This window comes from Pelmatolapia mariae, linkage group LG12, assembly GCF_036321145.2.
Source record: "Pelmatolapia mariae isolate MD_Pm_ZW linkage group LG12, Pm_UMD_F_2, whole genome shotgun sequence".
Lineage (NCBI taxonomy): Eukaryota > Metazoa > Chordata > Actinopteri > Cichliformes > Cichlidae > Pelmatolapia > Pelmatolapia mariae.
In genome coordinates, this window is record NC_086237.1 from 21,990,397 (window position 1) to 22,017,330 (window position 26,934).

At 39.8% G+C, this 26,934-nt stretch overlaps 1 protein-coding gene across 5 annotated transcripts; it reads left to right on the forward strand.

The window, feature by feature from the left end:
• Positions 1-1,469: 1,469 nt before the first annotated feature.
• LOC134638522 (kinesin-like protein KIF2A) lies at positions 1,470-26,777 on the forward strand. Of its 5 annotated transcripts, XM_063489215.1 has the most exons (22): positions 1,470-1,660; positions 14,231-14,325; positions 17,081-17,203; positions 17,770-17,824; positions 18,800-18,916; positions 19,153-19,197; positions 20,536-20,636; positions 20,748-20,843; positions 20,928-20,982; positions 21,071-21,233; positions 21,907-21,997; positions 22,127-22,190; positions 22,277-22,368; positions 22,454-22,596; positions 22,815-23,019; positions 23,189-23,299; positions 23,408-23,475; positions 23,753-23,878; positions 24,651-24,798; positions 25,385-25,486; positions 25,614-25,749; positions 25,844-26,777. In XM_063489215.1, the coding sequence occupies exons 1-22, from the start codon at positions 1,600-1,602 to the stop codon at positions 25,927-25,929; spliced, it is 2,283 nt and encodes a 760-aa protein (XP_063345285.1). In that variant the 5' UTR covers positions 1,470-1,599; the 3' UTR covers positions 25,930-26,777. The 5 variants fall into 5 exon arrangements, with proteins under 5 accessions (XP_063345285.1, XP_063345287.1, XP_063345286.1 ...); XM_063489217.1 differs by lacking the exon at positions 23,753-23,878; XM_063489216.1 differs by lacking the exon at positions 19,153-19,197.
• Positions 26,778-26,934: the final 157 nt, after the last annotated feature.

Below are 26,934 nucleotides of genomic sequence, written 5' to 3' on the forward strand. Positions count from 1 at the left end.
TCCTGTTTCTTAAGATGTGACTTTCAATATTCTTCATCTGCTGTAAATAGTTTGTAAATCCTGCAACTTCTCCTTTTGTGCTTTTGTCCTCCACTTGTCCACTTTCCTACTTTTTTTTAAAGATACAGTTCACAGCATGGCAGGAAGTGCTTTTCAGTTAATAGCTCTTTGAGAATTGATTTCTGATGCAAAAATACTATCTTCTGCCCATCAAACTATGTTTTCTTTTGCATTTACCAGGCTGCTGGTAGCAAAGCATCTAAAGATAGTATTGCATCTCTAACTTGTTCGTCATGTGTAGACGCAAAACGGATTCATTCCTTAAGTTGAATGCATTCTTTTTATTCTCGAATGATTCATAGGTTGGTTGTGGCTTAAAAACAAGAACATAAAAAAATCCCCTGAGAATCAGGTACAAGGACTGGACTGAAAAAAAAATGCCTGTAAAATATTGCTAAAGACCAAAATTGCTCAAAAGAAGACTCAAGTCTGGCTCCTTTAAAGCAAAATATATATATAAAAAAATGAGGGGCCAGTTTAAACTTTTGCACAGTACTGTAGATTAGAAGAACAATGCAATACTGTTGAGAAATAGAGAGCTGTGGTTTCATTGTTCTTTCTCATTAACATTTGTGTTTTTAAAAAAGTGTTTTGTACATTTTTTTTTAGCAGTTCACTTTCAGTGTTATGCAAAGTGCAAGTAATATTTTTTCATTTTTTGTAAATGACGACTGTTGGGTGTGCCGGTCCTCTCCATATCCTAGTGATAGTCCTAGAGGTTTACACATGAAACGTCATAAATGTCGTAGGTAAATTCTTGGCATCTTTTCCACATTACGTACGTAGTGAAGAAGTCAGAGAACTGTGATGCATCTTATCTGGACCTATTAGAGCAGTAGTACCACCAGGTGGTATACTGCATCCACTGCAACATAAATTGCAGAATAGAGGGATTTTTGTTCATACCAAAAAATGCATTAGTGTAAGTGAATGCCTCCTCAGTTATTTATGTATGTCATATATGTTTATATACGTCATTAAAGGTATTTTTTATTGCATTTTAAGATTTGTATCACATATTTGAAACTTGAGCTCAATGTAAGTGCTCATTTTACAGAAAAATGAGCATTTATTATTATTACCTAACATTTTAAATAATTCAGTTGGTTAGGAGGGAACTAATCTTAACAACATCTGTTTATTTTGGAGTCAATTACAACAGCCTATAATAGCTATAATATATTTATTATGGTGTGTTTGTACCCAAAGTGATAATGTACAAGTAAAAGTAATAGTTTTTCAATTAACTTTAATAAGAAATCCAATATTTTACAGCAACAGCCTATGATTAAAGAAATAACAATTATAAACACTGTAGTAAATGCAATGCTTTTATGAGCCGCATCACTTTTTTATTTTGAAAAAGCTGACCGGAAAGAAACTGCTATTCTTGGTAGGTACGTAATGCTCTTGACGTAATGCGTAATGCTGCCACTGACTGCATCTTCCTCCCAAACCAAAGACTGCCAAAGAAGCTGATTTTACTCGGCTTACAATAAGTCTCTAGTCCTGTATTTGTTCATTTTTAAGTGATGTAGAATGGCGTCTGGCTTTGGGAAGATAGTCGTTGGTACCTATGTGGAGATAAAACGCAGCGATGGTAAGTTTCACCCTGTCTATTTATTTTTCCCGTCGCGGTGTATAAGTTGTTTGGGGATCTTTGTTGCTGCGCTGCTGTTGAATATAGCAACCGTTGTTTCTGGCTGCAGAGCGTAACGCTAGCTGCAGGTTCATATTAGTTGTCAGGGCGGAGAGTTTCAGCACGGCCTAAGCCTTTGAATGGGCGCCTTACCTTTGTTAGCATGCCCATTCAGAAGATATTTCCCGATACCTCTAGATTCTTATCATTAGATAACAACAAATGTCTTTGATGGGAATTTATCAAGCATACAAATATATTAACTCTAGCGCCACCTAGTTTCTTAAATTATTTATTATAACAGGGAATTCAAAATTATAATTAGCCAAGCTAGCGGGATTGCTAACCCGGTTAGCTTAGCTAACTAACGTAGACGGCAAGAATAGCGTTAGCTTGTGGCTAGCCAAAGGCTGTGTGCGGTTTCCCGGCTTCACACAGCAGTGGCTCCGCAGTAAAATCGGTTTCGTTAACATGCAGTTTGGTTTTTGGTTATATTTTATCCCCGTTTTCTTTCATTGTTAGTTTATTAAATGCTCTCTCAAGAAACTGAACCGCTAGTTGTTATGGAAACCCCTTTGAGGTCTAAAATCTTGTATTCATATTGTCTTTTATCACGGTCATTTGCCATAAAATTACATTTGTAACAAGAGCATGTACGTAGGCCATTTTTTTATAACTCTTTCCTTTATTTCCTCTATTACTCTTGGTATTGCATGGGTCATAAAAGATGATAGTGTTTTATTTAATAGAGGCAATGCCAAGGATATATAATTGTAGATAGTGTAACCTTAAATATGAGGCACCTACTGATGCCCTAGGTTTTTTGTAGTGGTACTAAGAATGTAGTCATAATAGCTTAGAAAAAAAGGGGGTTAAACTGCATTCACTTGAGCTGAAGTTGTTTCTGAAGGCTAACAGATGAGTAGACTGAGAAAAGGGAGAGGCTAGTTGTTGTATGACTCTCCTCTGTGAATGCCAGCTTTATTCTTGCTGCTCTGTGTAGTTGTTCGGCATTGCTTCAGGGCTATAGAGCCAAAGATGACACAGAAGTTTGTGTCATTCCTGCTGGTCCTTTCGGGACTTGGCTACACCCAGTGAAATTGTTTTGCAACAAACCCTCAAACAGCACCAATCTTGTGCACAAAGCACACGGGAGTAAGCTTGAAAGCTAGTGCCAGAGGTGTGCTGCAGCCCCTGTGCTGGTTAGCATCACTGGTAATGTCCCTAAATCCATAATCTCTGTCCTAAGATCAAGAGTGAGATGTGAACTAGATGCACAGCAGGGCTGCAGTAGGAACCAGTTCTGTCTGTCTGGTGTTGTATCCAGAGCAGGGATTGCCCTCTCCCTCTCTCTCTGGGGGCTGGTCCAGATTCAAGCCAGATTCATGCTATTAGCCACCACCCCATCTGTTGCAGCCGGCTCCCTCTGTTCTGCCAGGACTCTCACTCGCTCCCTCTGTGTTTTTTCCATTTCATATTTATTCCTGTTGAGAGCTAGGTCTCATAGAAAATAATTAGGAGCAGTTTAATTAGACTACCTCCAGTCATCAGAGGATGATGTGTACACCTTTAAAGGTATTATACTCTTAATTGTTCCTGGATATCAATTTTGAGTATTCATATTTGGGCTTTCCTCTTTTCTTTTTATCTTTGTTTTTTTTTTAGTAAAATATTATGGTTTTGCATAGTAGGGTCTTTCAGAGCAGAGTGGAGTACCGGAGAGGCAAGGGTCTGTGTGGTGTATATACACTGCATAATTTTTTTTCTGAATATTTGCCATGTTGATATGGTTTCATTAATAGGTGTCTCTGGTTCTGTGGGTGAAAACGATGCTTTGAGGGTTTTGTTTATTCCACAGGCTTAGCAGAACTAGAGCACCCCCATTTTAAGCCCCTTCTGCTCCTGGGAGGTGTCAGTGTACCCATTCAGCAAGGTTTTAGTAAAAAAGTGGGGCACTTGATGGGGCATTCAGTAAGACAAGCCCGTGTGTGACTTGACATTTCAGCTCATTTAAGTCTAAGGATACAGTGTATGTCTGTGAGGAAGATGTAGGCAACCGTTACAGTTTATTAAAGTCTGGGGGGAAAATAAATATCCCCGTCTTTGGCAAGGTCAGAGAGTACAGCTGCACAATAGCTCATGTGGATCTTGTAGGTGTACAGTGTCTGGACATATGCTGTGTCCTTGAAACCTGTCCATTTGGGTCTGTAGCTTTGCAGAAAGAACTGTAGAATAGTTTCCAATTAAGCAAATTTGTCACTTCTCGATTTTTAAAATGCATGTCTGCCTTGCCATTTGAAAGTAAATGTAATAACAAAAATAATCATTTTACTTTTAATTAAATCAATAAATCGTTTTTTTAAGACTTGTGTGTCTCCAAATTAAAGACCTACGCTGTTAGTACTTTAAAACATGTGTTTCTGGGTACAACAGGTTACACAAGCTCCTGATGTCCAGTGTTGTGTTTAGTGCCATTTACTGCTATTGAGGCTCAGTTTACATAGTTCCTGCCACTGCTAACAGCGAATGTCTACAAGCAGCACCATTGCTTAGCCTCTTCATGGGAAATTTCTTGTACTGTTGCATTATGGGTTCATCATGACTGCCTCTCTTGGCATTTGCACTCACTATAAGGCTCAGTTAAACACTCTCGTCTGGTAGCAGAAAAGACGAAGTGCTGTCATTTTACAGTGAAGATCCAACTGTTGGCTCATTGACACAACAAACATCTTGCAAAGTTAGCAGAGTTGGGAGGAAAGTGATCACTTCATCAGTTTCAGCAGGATCATATGACAGTTACACTGCCTTAGACTGTTATTCTTGTAGTTGTGGTTTGTTATGAATGAGCCTAAAACAAGCCTTGTCCTTATTATATCTGAACCTAATGACCTGTGCAAAATTGACATTTAGAGTGAGACCAACTGTATCCACTCAACCCCTAGTACCTGTTGAGCATTGTGTCATTTAGCTGTCGCTTTAATGTAACAGATCTACCCCTTTTATAATAGTATAGTTCAAGGACTTCGGTTTGATATTTATTGGGCATTTTTTTTATAGCAGTATGTATAATAGTAGGGAGGTCTGGCCATTAATAGGTGTATTGTACTGTATTTTAAGAGAACTTCTAACTGGAGATGTGGCGTTCATGAAGTTCTGTACCAGTGCCAATATGGGTGATTAAAATAACAATTTGGCTGATGATTGATTTGGAGGGGGAGGGGGATTGTTGCTATTTATTTCCTCCTTTGTGTCTGGGAAATAAATACATCTCCATCTGTGTAAATAAAAACAGAATAGTGCGTTTATGTATCATTTAATCCATTCATTTTCTTAACCGCTTATCTACTGAGGTCAGCATTAGGGGTGGATCTATCCCAGCTGTTGCAGTGTGAGAGGCAAACTAGACCCTAAACAGGTTGTATCGCCAACACAGAGAGACAGACCAGCAAACACTCGCAACTGGACTTGGACTCACTGCAATCGCTCTCAGAGATTGTTAGAGGCTTATAAATAATTGCTGTCTAATTTATAAATGCAGATAGACAGTCTGAATGAGTCTTTGTCAATGAGCACAACTCAAGGGGACTCAACTTAACTGGCTGCCAGTTGATTGTATTCTGCTTATATTCCTGTAGATCAGGAAGGTTACTGAGACCAACTTTAATAATTATATGTGAATTTCTTCCTATGTAGACAGCATTTTTTGATGATTCATCACAGCTAATTGCTTTATTATCAGAAACTGATTGGATGTAATTGCTTGCTTGATCCCATTCAGTCACAGGCTGATAGCATACTGACTCGGTATTTTTGGCACCATTTATGGCCAGGCTTCACTGACAGTGTTGGTGTGCTTGACAATCTCATTTTGCAGCAAAAAATAATAACTAAAGTGTACTTAATTGTGTTAAACTTCATGACCGCCTGCTTTATTTAACTTTGAGTTGAAAAACGGCCATAAATCAGAATATATGTTACTGTAGCACTCAGCATGTTGAAAAATGTTAAAAATTGTCATTGTATCGTATCATTAATTAAGTACTGTGATAACATTGTGCGGTGTCTGTTGATTACCACCTAAGTAGTACATGTATTGGGCTGCAGATTTTCTTGTGTAAAATTATATTGTTGTTGTTGCTATTATTATGTTTTAGATAATTATTGGTTATTTATAACCCCTTACATTCCATATTGTTTCATTTTTAAATTTCAGAATTACATATTATAAAATAATAAGACATTTGTCTTGTTTTATCAAAGTAGTTTGGGCGAAGTTGTTCTCTTCTCTGCTGCCGTTACTTATGCACCAAGTAGTTTATTGAGTCTGATCGCGATGAAGCCACAGGAAGTCTGTGGTCTGCGGCTTGCTGCTTGACATTGGCAAAAGCATGCAGCCCGTCTTTTTTCCAGGGCGGTTAGCAGGATGGAGCAGTGATTTGGAGAGCCATGCTTAGCACAGTTGTTTCCATAAATCCTCTGAGTGCAGCTACTCTTGGAGATGTGACATTTAATGTCACATGTCTCTTCCCCCCAGTCACTGTATAATTTAGCTAGATTTTTTTTCAGTCTATCTTTCCAAAGACCAGTTTTTGTGGATGAATGCAGTTTGTGGTGGACCGATACCTGTGATAGGTCACCCATCTGGTTATGAATAGCACTAATGGAAACAGAACTTTTTATAGCTTCTGACACCCAAGAATGTTTTTACATATAGTTCTTTTTAGAAGACGCAAACTCAACAATCTTAAAGTGGACCAACAAAAGAGAAATGAGTTCTTTTTGTGTTTATAGTGTGATTGCATTTTAAACAAAGACCTGATTTTTCTGGTACCCTTCAACTCTGACTCTAGGTCATCTTCCTGTTCACTCTTTAGAGCCCTCAGACCTCGACTCCTCGACTGTTTTTGGAGCTTTTTCTAACTAATTAAATAACTAATAGAGAAAATAATCATTAAATTAATCCATGATGAGTATAACAATATCAGTTCTATTAAACGGTCATTATTTTTCCCAAATAAAACAATTTTAGTTGTGATTAATGTGAATAATATTAATAACCTAATGATAATGACATATAGCAGTGTAACAGTCGGTTCAGATTACTTTGACATAGGTAACATTCTCAGAACCTTCGCAGCACTTCTCCTTGTACAAGTATAGTTTTAGTACTTTTACTTGGGTAAAGGATGTGAATACTTCCTTCATTACAGTGCATGTCGATGTGTATGAGGAGAAAACGGGCAGAAATATCTTGTTACCATACAGCGCTCATGCCTAGGGTCCAAAGCGACCTAGTCGTAACAGCCACACAGGATCTTAGAGTAGATCTGTCTACTCCAGTCAACCCTACAGACAGTTTGTTCCTAAGACTTGGTGCCAACCTCCATCAAAGCTATAGACATCGAAAATGTGACGTAATTTCCGAGGTAAAACCGCAAAGGATTGTAGGTACAAGTGGCTAGCGCGCACGGGCTATTACAAGACAACAGTTACACAGAGATAAACAGAGACACAAAAAATGGCAAGAAACTGTATTATTAACTGCCATAGCCGGTCGCATGACAGCCACTGGAAGCCGACGGGTAAAGCGATCGGTCACGTGGTCTGTCGATCTCTATTGGGACATTTTTATTACAGTGATCCCTCGTTTATCGCGGGAGTTACGTTCTAAAAATAACCCGCGATAAGTGAAACCCGCGAAGTAGACAACTTTATTTTTTACAATTATTATAGATGTTTTAAGGCTGTAAAACCCCTCACTACACACTTTATACACTTTTCTCAGACAGGCATGAACATTTTCACACTTCTCTTGTTTAAACACTCTCAAAGTTCAAACCTTCGTAGAAAAATAAGTGCGGTATTATAGAATGAAACCAAAGGCACCCGCTGGTGACGATGTTTCGTCGACATTGTTGTGTTTGTTGGGGAGAAAACGTACAAACATACAGTATAGCACTTCAGATTCCCATTGCTAGCGATCGAAGATTTATGTAAATTTGACAAGCTGAACGCATTCTTTACTGTATAGGAGACAACGACATGAGATTGATTGACAAATTGAAATTGAAATTGCACAAAAAAAATCTGCGAAACAGCGAGGCTGCGACTAGTGAACCGCGATATAGGGCTGGGCCATATTATACCGTTCACGGTAATACCAGTACAATGTTAGGCAACGATAAGAAAGTATAATATCGCGATAGAATATGGGTAAAACGCGCATGCGCAGTGCCTTTGTTTTCATACGCACATGGCCAAAAAAGCATGGCGGCAATGGAGAATGAGAAGGGGGAAAGCAGATCGTTGAGTGAAACGGATGAACCAGAATCGGTTTGTAAAAATGGTGCAACTTCAGTGATGTGGAACTGGTTTGGTGTTTGACTGTCAGATACCCACCAAAGCACATTTTTTTTGTAGAACATGCAAGTGGGCCGTCGTTATTGCCGTATTTGTTGGGACTAATGTGCTCGTAAATCTGGGAGTAATCTGGGTCCAAAACTCCGTCCCCTTCAGGTCCCAAAGTCAAATGAACACTGCAGCATCACTGAGAGTTAAAAACTGTCTAAATTCTTTCATCTTTAATAAAACAATCAGCATTGCTGCTTAACAGGTGTAACAATTAAGTTTAACATCCAGGCATCCATGAAAACAGAATTTATTACATGTAACAGAGTTAGAAGTTAGCAGGAAGTTAGCTCGCTAGTTTCGCTAGTTACCTAAGCATGATATACCATGTTCTGACTGAAAGATTTCTGAAAAATTAAAACTTACAGCTCTGTTATCACTTCCAACATAACTGAAGACAGGAAACTAAACAGCAGTGACGTTTGTAGGGTTACTGAAGTTGGGCTAGGTGGTATATAATGATGTGCTACGTGATCGCTAGCGACACAGCTATGTTAGCATAACATAAACAGTGAAGCTGGAGGATGAACGCTAACACTTTTCCACTCGATAAAAGTTAACGTGAGGGTTCCTGATGGTTAGGGACAAATGCAATTGCATGGCAGGATGCTGTAAACGGACCAAACTTCAGTCAGGAGAACAACTGAGATAATCCATCCACAATACGAAGTTAGTCATTAATATACTGCAACAACATGGAAATAGAGCAGCTGTGATAGCAGGGCTCGCAAAATCGCTAGCCTGACGTCCCGGGGCTAGCGATTTTTCCAGTCGGGCTACCAGAATCTATCCCTGCCCTGCCCGTCGGGCTATCATAGGAAGGAAAAATATATGTCAATGCTTTTGCATTCTTTCGGAAATGTAGCTGGGTAAATATGTCATTGGCATCGGTGAACCACTGCCAATATGTGACGATCTGGGCTTTCAACGATCATTAAAAATGACTGAGCCGATTATTAGCACCTCCCTCGTGCTTTACTCTCGCGCTGCTCCGTGTGGCAAATTGAGCGCACCTCTCTGCGTTTCGAACACGCGGCACAACAATTAAGAGGAGCTAACAGAGGGAAGCTCGGAAAGCTAAGCAGAAGTTATTTGGAGAGGAGAGTGACTGCCGTTGGCTGAAAAGAGAGGTAAAAATACCCTTCAGTGGTGTGGAAACATTATGGGTTTGCGGAGTCAGACGTGGATCAAGTAGACATAGTGTGTAAACTTTGGTGTCCTAGCTGCACCACAGAGCGACATGGCAAAGTTCACTAAACATAGATGTTTACATTTTATTTTTTATATTGCAAACATTTGCACTGTTATCAGTATTTGCACACTATTTTATACTATTTTTGACAATCTTTAAAGCCATTATTCAATACATTTTTATTGTTAAATAAATATCATCAAATAATCGAGATCTCAATTTCAGTGAAAATAATCGTGATTATCATTTTTGCCATAATCGAGCAGCCCTATATGTGAATAATTGAAATCGCGTTTGAATTTGCGCTTGTTTTTTGCTTTCACTTTGCAATCGCGCGAACTGTGTATAGAGTAGGGCTGCCACGATTAGTCGACTAGTCACGATTACGTCGACTATCAAAATCGTCGACGACTGATTTAATAGTCGACGTGTCGTTTGAAGCTTTGTAAGATCACAAAAGACGCAGGAATAAGTAGTAGGATTTAAGAGTGTAATAACGGACTGAAACAGAAGATGGCAGCACCGCATGTACAAGGATGCCAGCTGCCATTAAACCCCGAAGAAGAAGAAGTAGCTCTGTCCCAGAATTCATAGCGCAGCCCAGCTCAGTTTCCAACAATGGCGGCAGCTAGTTAGTTTTAATATTACTGTTATTATTCTTTCTGGGTCACAAAATAAACGTTTAACATATTTTCAGGCGAGAATGTAACTGTGTAAACCTCAAATATCTGGTCAGTTTATCAAGACACCACATATTTTCAAAAGCGCTCCGACATTTTCGGAGACGCCTGTTAACTACTAGCTCAATAGCTAGCCGGGGGCAAGGCTCACTACAGCCCGTGAGAACACCGGACTCCCGGCAAATCGTTTTCAAACCCACCGCCGTCTTTCGCTACTCAGGTTTAACATACATAAGTCACTTAGATAACTTAAAAATGTTATTGTTTGGCTTTTTTAGTATTTAATTTGTTCCTGAGCAAATCGGTTTGGCTGAGATTAAAGTTATAGTTACACAGCTGAATAAACGTCAAGCAGACAACTGGTTATCAGAAGTGTGAGATGCTCCAGAATATACTCCGGTGTCCTGTTATATTTTAGATAGAAAGGAGTTTATTAAACTTCACCGAAACAATCTGCAAATTTCATTAAAATTTAATAAACTATCATCTTGTCTTTATTTTTAGTTAGCACATATCTTAAACACTTAAAGCTGTAAGCTAATGATAGTTATATAAGAGCAGATGCATGCTGGTGCAATAAGCTGTACGTTTTTTGTCCAACGGATGCATGATCTGATTAGTCGACTAATCGCAAAAATAATCAGTGACTAGTCGACTATCAAAATAATCGTTTGTGGCAGCCCTAGTATAGAGAGCGACAGTACTGATTGGTGAGTGACTATAATTTGCGCACCAATTCCTCTGACATCGTCTTATCAATCGTTAGTTTACTATCAAACATGACAAGTGAAATCTCCCGCAGGAAGTTTAAACATGTGAGAGGTTGATCACGCAGAGAATCGCTGAGCGTTATGTGAGTGCGTGTGTAAAGGCAGCAGTATATATATTTTAGTTCTGCTGAGCCAAATAAGACCGGTCAGGGTGAAGAAGTGACAGCCAAAGAAAAGCTTACCACAAAACGGAAAAGTTATGACAAATCAGAATATAAGGCAAAAAGAAAGTGCAGCTTTATGGTTTCATGGACAAAAGAATTTCTGTGGCTGCAATATGACAAGCTAAATAACCAGGGGTGCACATAAGTGGTCTGCAGGTGCGCATTCGTTGTCAAAATAAAATACGCGCACAAGATAAGAAGTTGCAACGCGTGTTTGCGTCCATAAGATTTTCTGGAGGAGGACAGACATTTGTTTAGAACTCTTAAAGATGTCGAAGAAGCTCCTTTAAGCAATTACTTTGGTGTTCCTCCACCTCCAAAGAAATGTCAGATGGAGTCCGAACCACAAAAGAAGCGCGTATTCTAGGAAAAGTGGTTGCAGGAGGTGAGCTGGCTTTAAACAAATGATGAATGCACAGAGATTTGGTGCAGAATGTGCCGTGAAAATCCCACTCTAGCGGACAAAAACAGTGCCTTTTATATGGACGCAAACGAGCGTTGCAACTTCTTATCTGGTGCGCGTCTTTTATTTTGACAGCGAATGCGCACATGCGAACCACTTATGTGCACCCGTGTAAATAACATAATGTTCTGCCGGGTGTGTTGTTGGTTTCCCTCGATTTCTGAGTCGACAAGTGCCTTTGTTACTGGGACCAGTAATTTTAAGAAAGGCCCGCATTAGAACCCATGAGAAATGCAAGAAATGGATTATTGCTCAGTCTGCAAATAACATACTAAAAATCAAACTGAAAAATCTGTTAAGGACAGCCTACTATGTTGCAAAGAGTGAACTACCACTGGCAAAATTTAGCAGTCTTTGCAAACTTCAAAAAGCAAATGGCCTAGATCTTGGTTCCACTTGCCTCTTACCTGTGATTTCAGTGGAAATTTCAAATTGAGGATCTGACACAGACTGATTCCTGTTGTACAGTTCTTACAAGTTCATAGAAATTTATGTTCAATTACAACCAAGTATTTGAGTTGATGATTGTAATTTTTATACAATATTGTAATTTGTGTTTCAACAATTTTTTGATTAATGTTTTGTTTCCGTTACAATATTATACATTAAAGTATAATATTGTAACGGAAACAAAACATAAAAAAAATTGCTCCCTTTTTTATTCGGGCTACTTAAATTTATTTTGGGCTACCAAAAACTGAAGAGTCCCTGCCCGAAGGGCTACCAGGGATTTTGAAATTTTGCGAGCCCTGGATAGAATACAGCATTAATGAATCAATGGTACAGAAATTGAGGAAGCAAGAAGAATGAGTTGAATAAAGTTTGATTTATCTGACTGCTTTGTTTCGCTTAATGTGCCTTATAATCCCGTGCACTTTATGGTCTGAAAAATAGGTATTTGACTTTTTTATTTGGCACACTGCAGTTTAATGTTGCAAAGCACCTCTTTTTAATTTTAGTGGATATTATACATGGTTATGCTCAGGATATGTCAGCCCATTTCTACTGGAAATGCCCTTTGGTTAAACTTTCAGCAAGGAATTTGCATTTGCACTGTTAAATTTTTATATATTTTTAATGCACATAAAAAACAGCTGCTTGTTTAAGTGAAAATAAATGGATGTTTTTTTGCGCTAGTAAAGTTGTGGAGTTGTATTTTGTCTCACATCAATTATATCGTTAGTTATATCGTTATCGCAAATTTTCAAATATATATCATGATAAATATTTTTGGCCACATGTACATTTCCTGTTTAAATTCAAGTCTATGTTTGGATTAGTTACTATTATCATTACTGCCTGTATGGAAGTTTTCTATAATAGCATGTGGCTGATTTCTCTGATAATAAAATGTGAAAGCATCTTGCCTGCTAGTAACAAAACCAAATGAATTGTAGTATAAGTTGCTCTTGTAAGATAAGCTGTCATTGCATATGAACATGATACTTAAATCAATTATTAATTTAATTATATCTATCCAGGTAATGACAACAACAACAAAAAACCCCTTCATCTGTCCTTTGTGTTTAGTATAAAACCACTCTTACATTTTAAAACTTTGTGTTTTATTGTAAATCAATTTCAACTAATTTTTGTTTTTGTTTTTTTTAGGGTGGGGGGTTGGGTTAACTTTGTTATTCTGTTTATTTTTATGGCTGTTTGTATCTTCTATAAATGCACACAGGAATGGCTGAAATACTGGATGTCCACACCTTGCTAAATCACCTAAATTTTAAGGAAATAAAGCTATCACAAGTGTGCAATATATACCTAACAAATAGAACATATGCATTCTGTTGAATAAATGGCTGCCCTGTGAGAAAATCATTTTCCCTGCTTTTTGCAAATGTAAAACATTTGTATGGTAAATTGATCAAATGTTCAGCACATGAGAACATTGAAAGCATCTTTGCTGGCTTGCTCTCTTTGTCTCTAAATAATGGATACTGGTGCATGCCGTTTCCTTAGATAGTGAAGGGATTTTGCAGCATGCAGTTGGATCTGCACAGGCAAAAATGGGAGGGCTGAGCAGCTTTTTTCTTTTTTGTCCTTTTTCTTTTTTTTCTCCAGCTGTTAGTATTGCAGTGTTGAAGACAGAGGGGCGGAGAGAAGCACAGAGGCTAACAGCAGCTGCTCTCATCTCTGTTATCCGAGAGTCTCGCTAACGTTTCATTATCAAACCTCCTGGTCTGAACTTACCAAGATTAGCCTCAGCCTGCTGCCTTCCTCTCACAAGAAACCTAATTTGTTCAGTCACTTACAGAACAATGGAAATGAAATAAAAGCCTCTGTTGGTGAGCATAGGCGGGTTTTGTGTTAGTAACATTTCACTGAAATGCCTGCATTATCTGGAACTAGATTCTTTGTTTGTGAGGATAAAGGTCAATATAAGCTTACATAATTAGTAATGAAACGGTTTAATTGAAGCTAGGTTAAATGTATATGGCATAATAATAAAAAAGTAGGAGCACAACACTTCAGACACAACTGAAAATGTAAAATGTCTAGAATACATCAGTGGGTCGTCACACAACAATTATAATATAGTATATTATTTAAAAACATGTTCTTTAAAGTCTGTGTATATCCAAATAAAAACAGTTTTATTTTAACAAGACTGCATGCAGATCTGATCATGGTAGCAGGTGGTAATTAGACCTTTTTATATTTCATAAATCATGGGGTGTGAATGGCAAATGCAGTTATGTTGTTGTTGTACTTACTAAACAATAAAATGCTTTTAATTTTCCATAGCGCTACACTGATTTTGGTCCCAGTATTTTCTACCTTCAGCTATTTATGTTTTTCTGCTAATCTGATGTTTGAGTTCATCTCATCTCTGGTGCTTTTACAGGACGTATACATCAGGCGATGGTGACCTCACTTAACGAGGACAATGAGAGCGTCACAGTGGAGTGGATAGAAAATGGAGACACAAAGGGAAAAGAGGTAAACCACTATTTACCACCGTTTTTTTACCTCTTAAAGCTTCCTTAACAGCACAAAGTGCTTTTTATTTTCCAAAGCAATGAATAATAGATCCAAAAGCATTCAAGAGCTGCTGTGATTATGCAACTAAGCTGCATGTTCGACCACACATCACCCCTTGCACACCCTGCAGCTCTGATCACATGTAGACAGTGTGAAAATTTAACAGTACATCTGGCGGCAGGCTTGCTGCATCACATTTTCATAATTATTTTTCATGGACATAATAAAAAGCACAAAAATAAGCAGAATTATTTATATAAAAATCTCTGCTTCTGCATTTGGTTCAGCCCTGTCTTTGGAGCACATACGCACAGTCCAAATAAGACAATAAAAAATACTAGAAAAAGCATTTCCTAGCAAAAATGCAATGTGAATGCTGCAATTTGAAAATGTTTGAAATATTCAAAGCTGAATTTGCTAAATCAGCTTAATTGCAAAAGATTAGCAAAATATCGGCCAGCAACGGTACCAAAAACTAAAAATGTGCTAAATAAAGTGAGAAAGGTACCAAAACTGAGCTTCATTTGGGTAAAATGACCTTTTTCAAAACAAACAAAAAAAAGCTAAACTTGGAGCTGAAGCTCATCAAAATGAAAAATGATCTCAAATGAGAAATGTTTATCTATAAATGTATAGCCGTGTGACAATTTTGACATCACGTCCTGTGTCGCGAGACACAATCTTTGTGGTGCGTCGGCCGGTTGTGCACCTCTTGATTATTGTAAGGAGTCATCAAGGTTGTGTTTAAGACACAAGTCTACGATCATGCCGGTTATTAGCTCAATTTTAATCATAATCCTGCACAGAAGCTCAGAGACGTACAAACACACAGAGGGAGATGCTACAACTGTTTGAAAACTTTAGTTTGTGGAAAGCAACCACTGCAGAGGGTATATAAGGCTTTGGAGTTGATGTCACGCCGCAGTGCATTGTGGGATCGCGGCGCCATGTCAGAAGGCCACAAATCAAAACAAACACACTGTGTTGGAAGCAGGACTGCCAGAACCATGCTTAAAATCAGCGCAAAAGACAAAGGGCTGTATCGCGAACGATTGCGTCCAGACGCCAAGAGACGGTACTTTGAAAAAATAGCGTGCATCGGTAATGTGGACCCGTATGAAAAAAGGCAGTGGAGCGGAAACCCAGACAGCCTACCGCCATTGTCCTATCCCGATATCGTCACGTACCTTGTCTGTGGAGTCAGCGCATACACGGAGAATCATTTTCGGAATTATAAATCCCTGGAGGCGCACATCTAATACACAAATGGTTGGGTACAAGATTTGGCCGTTTTTAAGCCTCCACGTTGTGAGTACGTTGACCATATGACCAAGATACAGCCAGAGGTTGCCAGCTGTGCGCTGCCATGTAAATAGTTTGCATTTCATGTGTATGTACTTGCTAAGTACATGTCAACAGATCTTGAATTAAAAAAATAAACATACTTTTCTTCTCTGTTTCATATTTCATATGCTGGTTTGCCTGCAATAATGCCAAATAATACGCTACTCCGTCAGCATGACCTGGTTCTGCAGCATCACACATTAGGATATTTTATCTAATTATCTATGACCTCAGCGCATTCAAAATAACGCTAAAAGCCTATTAAGAGAGATATGAATTTATTTAGAACTCACCGGAAAGAAAATGCCGCGAGCAAACCAACAAAAAATTGGGGATGGCAGAGAACTCGATATCCGCTCGTCTGACCGCTGCAATCAAAGCCTGACGTCTTCGTTTAGTAATATCGGATACATGAGATCCCTCCCGTTGCCTCCAGGAGGGGAGACGATGAAAAGAGAGCCCATTTTCCAGCTTCTTGCCTTCCCTATCGTGTGATCTAACGTTGCAACACAGCACGTACGAACCATAGCTGACGCTTCCGTGTGCTTTCTTTGGCCTACTGTCATGGCGGGAGGGGGCGTGGCCCAGCTCCCGTGACATCACGCTCCAAAGCCCTATTGGCAGCTTCAGGCTGTTTACTTTGTCCCTCCAACAAAACAGAAAGAGAAATAAGAAATTGCCGAATGACACTGGATGAAAGTTTTTTCACATTATTCTTCTAGCACCATTTAAAGAGCAGGGGATGTCATCACACAGTGGTGGCAAAATGCCATGAAAAATCGAATTCTTCATAAAAGCACGCTTCTCCAGAAAAAACTGAACGTTTTGATACCAGAATGGTTTCTGTTGCACAAAGTATGCAGAAGTAGTTAAGTGCAGGAGGATCTCAATAATGTGAATGCTTATACAGCGTGCACATTACCTAGATTTTTAAAGTATAAAAACGAATGAGAAAGTTGGAGCAAGTTGTCCATTAATTGCAGCATTGATTCTCAGCCCATCAAAATGGCAAAGTGTCCATGGAGCAAGTCTGTCTCTGAGCTTTTTCACCCATGGAGCGTTGGTAAAATTTACAGTACAGAACTTTAAAAATTACATTCAGTAGCAGTTTTAGAAAGTGGTCAACACCCTTTGGCTTTACTGCAATAAATCTGATGGATAATTTTGACTACTCAGCACACAAGAGACATTCAAGTTTAAATATAAGCACTTGGGGTTAGTTTGAAGACTCTTGTCCACCTTAATTATGTACAAAACTGGTCCCATTTAAGCCCTTTTTAGGCTTTTGTGATGCACTGTATTTTCAAACTGACTGAACCCCCGTCATAGACATAATCACTTGACTTTATGCTGCTCTGTTTCTGGACAGATTGACTTGGAGAGTATATTTGCACTTAATCCAGATGTGGCTCCAGATGAAGAAATTGCCCCTAGTCCAGAGACCCCACCTCCTCCTACACCCACATGTGTGAAGGTCAACAAAATTGCAAAGGTGAGTGGTGCTGTGTGACCTTATCATCACCTGAAGGTGTAGCGTGTGATTTACATTACTCAGAATAGCAGCTCTTTGTTTTGTCACCCTTTAACATCCCTCATTCACGGGCTAGCGCCCAGGCTTCCTCGGGTCACCTGTGCGGCTCAGTGTGCTGGATCTTTTTATAGAACCTCGATCCTTCTCAGGAACCAGCTAACTGGTCCTGTTAAGTACACCATGTGTCATAAATATAGACTAACAGGTGAAAGTCTTCAGTGTTTTTGGAGTTTATTTCTTTCTAAATTCAGTAAATATTTAGGGCTCAAGGTTTCCACCATCCTTTTGTCTCACCAACAGCCCACCCAGACTCAAGAATTTTTTTGTGTGTTTTGTGGCATGAGCTACACAGTATGCTTTGCATGTGGATACATTAACCACTCGCCTCCAAAAAAGCGTGTTTATTTCTGTATCTTTGTATGCAGAGTAGTCACGATAAGAAAAGTCTGGAACTTTGTGACAACAAAAGTAGGAATCACACTAGCTAACTCAGTAGTCATTTCTCTTTATTTGTTTTCCCCTCACAGAACCGACGGACGATAGCACCTCCTAAGAATGATACTCCATCCAGAGATAATAGAGGTTTGAGGAACTGCAACATTATCCTCACATATTTATGGTGGTTTAATTGTTATTGAAATTGTTGCTTTCTATGGCTTGGTATTTTTTGTTTGTCAGTCTTTGTTTTGTTTATTTCCATCATGGGTTTGCCCACTTTAGTTTAGCAATTATTTTACTATAATGCAAAAAATCTGTGGGTTTTTTTGTTTTTGTTTTTTGTCCACCAACTCTTCCTGTGCAATCAGGAACAACTAACTTTTTAAGCATTTATAAGAGCATCATATCATTTTTATTTCTTGACATTAGATTCTCATTTACATCCACATATATGCCGTTTTTGCATTAATGCACCCATGGTCTCATAAAAGCTTCTTGTCATACTCATTTCATGGCAAGCAGCAAACACGGGCCAAACAGTACTGTAGTGTGGGCAGGCAGTAGTTGTTTAAATGTAAAATTGATAGTTTAATAGAATATGTTCTCCAATGCAAACATAGTGGCTCCAGTGTAGTCGTTTACACTTTTAGCAAACAAGAAAAAGCTACCAGGAGGAGACACAAATCCCTTTGGTGGTGCATCAGTACGGACACCCGGTGTTTTTAAAAAAAAAAAAGAAAAGAAAAAAAGATAAATAGATAAATACTGACTAATCCATTTATATACAGAACTACCCACTACTTTCAGCTGCTTCCTTATTTATAAGAAAGCGTTTTTCTGAAATACAAACATAACTCTCACAGCCTTATAGTTTCAGTACACGTAAACCATCCACATGTTTGTTGTGCTAACAAATTTGACCAAAGTAAACATATTCTGAATTTTTTATTCATTATTATTATTATTATTATTATCTTTTTTTTTCTTTCCTCCTCCTTTTTAATATTCATTCATTTATTTATTTTGGGGTTGTTGTTTTTTTTGCTGTCAATGTTGCTTGGTAGTGGCATCTGGATCAGAGATATTTGTATTTTAATCTTTGTGTTGTTGTGTCTTAAGCAATTCCAACCCGGGCCAGACCTCCACAGCCTCAGCAGCCAGAGCCTGCTCCACCTCCTCCATCGCAGCAGCCTGCACAGCCCACTCAGGCCCAGACACAGCAGCAGCTACAGAACGGTAACAATCATGACATTCGTCAAGAAAATTATCATTTCAAGAAACCAGTTTTAAGCAGTTGGCCAAAAGCTTCTAGACTAATCCTTTATGCAAATGTGAAGTGTAATCCATATAAGATTTTTCTTTTTTTTAATCCAAATGTACTGTCAGCGTTAGTAAAAATGCATCGATCGCACAAAAGCATATCATCAAAATCTTTTAATGTCATGTCTTTGTTGACCACATGTTCATCACAGAGTCCTCACATCAGCCGCTATCCAGAAAGGAGTTTGGACAGCTTTGTATGTATCACCTGCATGTTACCCCTGTCCTCAGTGCTTCACAGTGATTCTGATAGTTTCCAATAGAGTCCGATAGACCGCTAGTCAAACAAGAAGATCACTCAGCCAAATGTCTGCCACGTACTGCTCAGAGCTGTTTCGTGGACAAGAAGCAGCACACTCACAATCCATCCAGCAGACAGGCTTTCTGGGTATTAGGAGGGGAAAAAAATTGTGGTGTCGTTTGGCTGTGCTGCTTTTTTTTTGTGTGTGTGTGTGTCTGGTTTCTGCTGAGTCACACACGGGCACACACGTGGAAGAGCCTGCGGTAATGTGTGTTACGTCTCTGGGCTCAGACAGCAACGATAGCCTTTTATTCAAAGTGCTCGCTGTCATTTGGAAAGCTGAGAGGATGATGTGAATGCCTTGTCCCCCCTCCTCACCCCCTCAGCTCCCCTCCACACAGACTGAATAGCCCATAAGCAGTAACGGTGCTGAGTTCCTCTTATATTTCTTGTCCCGGTGCTGACCCAGTTCATCTTCTCCTCACAGATTAGAGCAGATTATTAATCCCTCTGCTCCGATAGTCTGGGTTCTCAGGGACTGGAGCCAGCAGGAGGCCAGGTGTCACAGGGCTCGGGCCGGGCTTTGCAGCGGGAAGCTGGGGCTGCAGCGGCGAGCATTGAGCTGGGGCTAATCGAATAACATAGTTTTGATGAACTCTGCACTGAATTAAAAATGGCTTTTACTCACATGTTTGCTAACTTGTGTTCCTTTATAATGGTGACTAATAGTTTGATTGACCTGAAACAAAACTAATCTGGGGGTGTGGTGCTCGGGAGCTTTGGAATAACCTTCTTAAGACGATCATTCTTGATTTGAAACAGCCTCTTACTGTAATCAGACTGGATTAAAACAGTAATGCAAGGCAAATATCCTGCATTGTAAGTGTTTTTTGGTTTTGTCTTTGTTTTTTTAATTTTCCTTTTAGAGGTCACATGTCCTGTTGTGTTTGAGGACACAAATTAAAAAAAAAAAAAAAAAACAGGTTTTGAAACACAGTGCTGCAAAGGCCTTTTGTTGGTTATGTAGAGCAAGCAGCTAATGTTATGCGGGAGACACTGTGTGCCAGCCGCTACATCCTGGTGTATAGTAGCTGTATCACTGCTCTGCTTTGTTGGAGCCAGCCCAAGGTTTCTCTGCTGTTTAAATAGAGGCCAACAGAAAGGAAAGCTGATAGAAGACGCTGGGAAAGTAGTAGAAGTGACATATTGTAAGTGAGATGAAAGAGGAAGAGAAAGCTGTTGATACATGATGTGAAAGGTGGGAGAATTATTGTTTTTCTTTTCTAAATGGCAGCACGAAGGAAGTCAAACTGCGTGAAGGAGGTGGAAAAACTTCAAGAGAAAAGAGAAAGACGCCGGCTTCAGCAGCAGGAGCTCAGGGAGAAAAGAGCTCAGGTACACTGATGTTGTTCTTTTTTTTTCTCTTTGCCACAGAGTTGATTACATTGAAGTGAGAATCTATTTGACATGAGGATAATTGTCATGTTGTCTGTCTCTGTCCTTCAGGAGGTGGACACCACCATCCCCAACTATGAGATCATGTACATGATCCGAGATTTCCGAGCCAGTCTAGACTACCGGCCCCTGACCACAGCAGACCTGGTGAAAATTCTTCTTCGCTCCTGATCGGTAAGAATTGACCTTCATCCAAAGTTTAATAAATGTCCTTCTCATTGCACTGCCCAGATTGAAGAGCACAGAATATGCGTTTGTGTGAGGAAACGTCCACTCAACAAAAAAGGTGAGGTCTTTGAGTTTCGCCTCATGCTACGTGCTAAGTACTTATTTATATTGTTGTATTTGAAAGTGTCGCCTCTGCTGTGTTTCAGAGTTGTCCATGAAGGATTTGGATGTGATCACCATTCCCAGTAAGGATGTGGTGATGGTTCATGAACCTAAACAAAAAGTGGACCTGACCCGCTACCTGGAGAACCAGACCTTCCGTTTTGACTACGCCTTTGACGACAGCACCACAAACGAGATGGTTTACAGGTTTGTGACCCGAAGCGACATCTGAGCTGTTAGATTTATTCAATATTAAGTCAGATTCAGATTATGTGATGCAGCACACGATAAGCCGACCAAAGACACAGGCGGTGAGTCTCTGCCAAGCAATGGCGCACAATCAAGAACAACCAGACTTTCCAGTATTTGCAGTGTTTGTCTTAGCTTAGTTTTGAGAGATGTTTGCAGACAGCTATGTCTGGGAAAAAAAAAAAGGTTTCTGATGCACAAACTACAAATGAACAAGTCAGTGTTTTGCCACTAATATCGGCTAGGGGGAGGAAACCCTGGATCAGCGCAGCCACACTCATTGAGGGGTGCGACCTGGCCGCTCGGCCAGCGGAATTGGACCGAAATGTGTTGATTGTGATCGTTTTATGGTTTTTTTTTAATCATTTAGAAACGTACTACAAAAGACTGTTTATCTATTTGCATTGTTACTAAACCAAACTAATTCAAATAATAGCCACAGTTTGACATTTTCAAGTTGCAAATTCATAGATAATAAAAAACTGAAATCTGTTTTTTTGCATGTTAATATAATTCCTTTAGTCAGAAGAAAGGTGACTAACAAACAAAATTAGATGAATTAATTGTTAATATTTTATGTATAAATTTGGGGATGGAGTAGCGCATGACTGTGTTTTGTCTTCTCCTGCAGGTTCACAGCCAGACCTCTTGTGGAAACCATTTTTGAGAGAGGCATGGCCACCTGCTTTGCCTACGGACAGACAGGCAGTGGAAAAACACATGTGAGTTACAATTAATGTGCCTTTAAGAAAACAGAAGACTTTTATCCTTGTAGTTGGAGTGCATCTTATATAATTTGTGTATAAAATACATTTGAACTTGTATATATTTATTTTTTCATTGTGTCACAGACTATGGGTGGCGATTTTTCTGGGAAAAACCAAGACTGCTCTAAAGGAATTTATGCATTAGCTGGTAAGCACATCAGATGTAGCGCTTTGTTGACTGAAGGATAAGTTGGATCTGTTTTGGAATTCGATCTCTCATGTGTTTTTATGCAGCTCGGGATGTATTTCTCATGTTGAAGAAACCCAGCTACAAAAAGTTAGATCTACAAGTGTACGCAACTTTCTTTGAAATCTACAGTGGGAAGGTAAGTGATGTGTGATCATTTTTTTCCTTCTTATTTTTTTCTTAAGGAGAGATTTTATTTAATGCTGACAGAACTGTGTTTGTAGGTGTTTGACCTGCTGAATCGTAAAGCTAAGCTGAGGGTACTGGAGGATGGGAAACAGCAAGTGCAGGTGGTGGGGCTGCAGGAGAAGGAGGTCAAGTGCACAGAGGATGTCCTGAAACTCATTGAAGTGGGAAACAGCTGCAGGTATGACAGCAGGAACTTTCTCAGGAATCCCGAGACTTTGAGTTCTTGTATTTGATCAGTGATCAGATCAAAACTCTGAAACTCGTTTATTGTCATGCAGACGTCGTCTAGCACAATATTCATGTTCTTTGAGGATGTTTTTCCTTCTCCTAAAGTTATTCATTTTTTGCCCTCGCTGCTGCTGCTTCTTCTTCATCATCTTGATCACCCCCCAAAAGAACATCAGGGCAGACGTCAGCCAACGCTCACTCGTCTCGCAGCCACGCCGTATTCCAGATCATTCTCCGGAGGAAGGGGAAGATGCATGGAAAGTTCTCCCTCATCGACCTTGCGGGCAATGAGAGGGGGGCGGATACATCGAGCGCTGACCGGCAGACTCGTCTGGAGGGCGCAGAGATCAACAAAAGCTTGTTAGCCCTGAAGGTCTGTGTGCAGTGAAGGGATAGTGGAGTAGCTAATTCCCAAGTGTTGGCTACCACTTCATTTTTTTTTTTCTGTTGATTTGTAAAATAACAAAGAAATGTCATGTATACTTTTTCCATTAGTTTTTTTTGTTTTTTTTAATTTACCAAGTATGTCTCTCTTGTTTCAGGAGTGTATCAGAGCTCTGGGTCGTAACAAGCCCCATACGCCATTCAGAGCCAGTAAGCTCACCCAGGTCCTCAGAGACTCCTTTATTGGGGAAAACTCACGCACATGCATGGTCAGTCCTCTGTCTTCATAAACAGTCTTTGGCCATGTTATCACATCTCTTCCACAGGTTAATAAATATGAAATAAATCTGAATGACATATTCTGTTTTTTCCTCCAGATTGCAACCATTTCTCCTGGGATGACATCGTGTGAGAACACACTCAACACACTACGCTACGCTAACAGGTGGGGTTGAGATGACCCACTCCAGTGATTTGGACAGTATCTTCTTGCTACAGGAACTTCTTGGATTATTCACCTTTATGAAATTTTAGCTCTTTTGGATTCCTCTGTAATGTCCAGTGGCTTTTATAGAATCTGAAATTAGCTGTACTACTCCAAATTTCTCTGTTTACTCTTGTTCGTTCTGACTCTTGTATCCTCTTCCCTTTTTTTTCCTACTTTCTTTCCTTCTTGTTTCCCGCCCTCTGCTGCTCTGTGTGCTGGTATGATGGCTGTGTAGAGTGAAGGAGTTTGGGATTAGTCCGTCAGACATCCCCTTCTCCCAGAGCGGTCAGGGAAGCCGCCCTGAGCACTCGCCCACCAATACCTTTGAGTATGATGACTTTGCTGCTACCTCTCCCAGCAGGTCAAGCACTTCCCAAAGCACAGCACCACACGCACAAATACACACAGTGCATGCTGTCCCTTTGTGTATCTAATGCATTGTAAAACACACCCATGAGCTCATTTATCGGCTCCTCACTGCGCTACACTTCCTGTCTTCCCCTTTCTGTTTTTCATCTGCATGTTTTGATGTGATTCATCTTTTCATCCCTGCTTTGACTTTGATCTGAACTGTAGACAAAACTTTTTTTTTTTAAATTGTGTTGCTAAATCCCGAAGAACAATATGTCTGTCTGTCTGTGTGGGTGTGTCTTTTATTTGCTCTGTTGTTTCATCGCTGTTCATGCCCCGGATGTCAGGGATAACTGCGATAGCTGGGTGTGATAAGTCAGAATGCTGGTGCAAAACTCAACTTTTAGCTGTTTGGCAAATACATCCACGGTGAGCTTTTGTTTGAGCCAAACACTCAGCGGGTAATCCCTTATCCCGGCCGTAGTCCTAATTAATTGGCCCTGGCACCTGCAGGTTGGGTACAGTGCTGTAATCCCTCATCAGCTCTGTGAGAGCCTAGTTAAACATGAGCTCTGAACACCCAGACTCCAGTTACCATGAAAACTGATATTTGGAAATTGACCATTGTCATCTGTGCCTGTGCATGACATCACTGCTGTCATGAAGCTGCCATGCTGCACAAACCATGAACCGCAAACCAAACATCAGCCTGGTTAAAAACAGGTCTGACCTGTGGTCGTTGCGATCTGATGTGTTTCTTTATTTCTTCTTTTGGTCTGCAGGGTAAAGGAGCTAACGGTGGACCCCAACCAAGTGATGGAAGGGGGACGCCCCAATATCCATGCTGTCAACCAGCTGGATCTCTTGGATGAAGAGTGGCTGAGCATCTCACCACAAAGAGACGACCTCAAACTTCTCTGTGAGCAGAATGTAAGTGCTCACAGTTGATTCTTTGAAGCACAAATCAGACTGTTTGCATCTGGAACTTGCTGCAGCTGCAGTAGTTCAGTCCCTGGCTCCTACAAGGTGCAATCAGTGCAAGATACTGGTATATGAGCGCTAAATAAGTACCAGCCCATTTACCATATCACAGCGGCCACGTATTTCACTACCCCTACACCACCCCAAGTGTTTTCTTTTTGGATTAACATTCAAACTTTTATTTATCAGTGATGAAGGTGAGGTCCACTGATAACCAGATTTCAGAAATGATCTCTGTGCTGTAGCTTTTTGTTAAGTCCATTTAATTTAAGAATTTTAAGAAAATTAGATTTTTGACTAAAATGAGTCATACAAAAAAGTGAGATAATATAATAATAACACAAATGGAAGAACTCAGTCTGGTTTAAAACCCAAATAATAAACATGGGTTTTTACTCAGGTTTAAAGAATATTTGTTTGTTGGAGACATCGTGACGTATAAAGGGAAAGAAGCCACAGTTTAGAAGTAGCTATTTAAAAATGCCTGATCTCCTTTGTTTAAATCTGGATCTTGCTGCTGGATCTGTAAACACAGGAGGAAGAAGTGTCTCCTCAGCTCTTCACCTTCCATGAGGCCGTGTCACAGTTGGTGGAGATGGAGGAGCAGGTCCTAGAGGACCACAGAGCTGTTTTCCAGGTTAGAAAACACTCCAGCTCTCCTTGTTTCTTTCTTTTTCTTTTTCTCATACATACTTGTATGAATCCAGATAAATTGCAGCTCCTGACAGTGAATTTATAACTTCTCTTTGTTCTCCTCTGAGCAGGAGTCTATCCGGTGGCTGGAAGATGAAAAGGTGCTGCTAGAGATGACGGAGGAGGTGGATTATGACGTGGAGTCTTACGCCACGCAGCTGGAGCAGATCCTAGATCAAAAGATAGAAATCCTCACTGAGCTCCGAGGTATGCCCGAAACTTACCTCTGTACTTAACAATAGAGTACAGCCCTCCTGCTACATTTTTTAAATGTGTGAAATCCTTTTGCTCTCCTCAACAGATAAAGTGAAGTCATTCCGCTCTGCACTGCAGGAGGAGGAGCAAGCCAGTAAGCAGATCAATCCCAAGAGGCCACGTGCTCTTTAGAGTCTGAAGAGGTTTAAGTGGCGCGTTGAGAAACATAACCACTAGATGTTTGGCACAAGTCGAGCTGACACTAGCAGCTGTGAAAACACAAATTAAAGAACTGTCTAATGTACCAACAGGCTCAATGAATATTGTTTGTTTTGATCCCTCTAGTAACAGAAACTGGCTCTCCACTCACTCTTTGGTCTTGTTAGAAAACTGGAAGGAAACTAGTTCTTATTTCCTTCCACTTTAGATGATTTTTTTTAATGGAGAATGTTTAGTTTCCTTTCCTTGTACTTAAATTATTTTTCTTTTATACCCGTTTGTACTTCCTTTGAACTAAAACTTTTCGACCGGTTTTCAGAGGAGATCTCAGTTGAACATGCTTCAAAGTTTACTACACAAAACCAGTATTTGATTTCTGGTTTGCTCTGGCTGACATTTCTGCATGTTCACTCTGTGATAGCTTATGTACACCACTGTTTCATGGTCCGGGGGTCCCCCCGGTCGGCATCGTAAAGTCATACTTCATTGTAAGTGATCTCTTCTCCCTTTCCCTTCCTTCTCAAAGTTTTTACCAGTTTGGAGGAAGCGTTAAACCACATTGTGTTTCTTTCCTTCTGTCACCCCTGACAGATTTTTACTTGTAGTTTGCTACAGTCTGTGCCATGTGGCAACTGACTCAAAAAACTCTTAATGTAAAACATGTTTTCCACCCATTTAACACTTTGTTAAAAAAAATGGAACTAGAAAAACTATTAATAAATGTATAGTGAAGATCACTGACCTATCATTGGTTATGTTGCTCAGTGTTTGCACCAGATGTAATGCTGGAAGAATTAATAAAAAGTCATGTTTCATTTCAATGACTTCTGTGACCCAAATTATCTTTATCTGCCACAAACATAAAGTCAAGTTTGAGTAGAAATTGAGCGTCTAAAGGTGGGCTCCGCTTCACCACCTCGAATTTGACTGTGCTACTTTAAGTTTTCCCATCAGGGTGAGTTTAACACACCCGTATCT

What these genes read in the sequence shown, in the direction of transcription:
- LOC134638522 (XM_063489215.1), top strand. Translation starts at nt 1,600, where the DNA reads ATGGCGTCTGGCTTTGGGAAGATAGTCGTTGGTACCTATGTGGAGATA. An exon ending in AACTTCTCTGTGAGCAGAAT is followed by an intron (nt 24,799 to 25,384) that starts GTAAGTGCTCAC and finishes CTGTAAACACAG; the next exon opens with GAGGAAGAAGTGTCTCCTCA. An exon ending in AATCCTCACTGAGCTCCGAG is followed by an intron (nt 25,750 to 25,843) that starts GTATGCCCGAAA and finishes TCTCCTCAACAG; the next exon opens with ATAAAGTGAAGTCATTCCGC.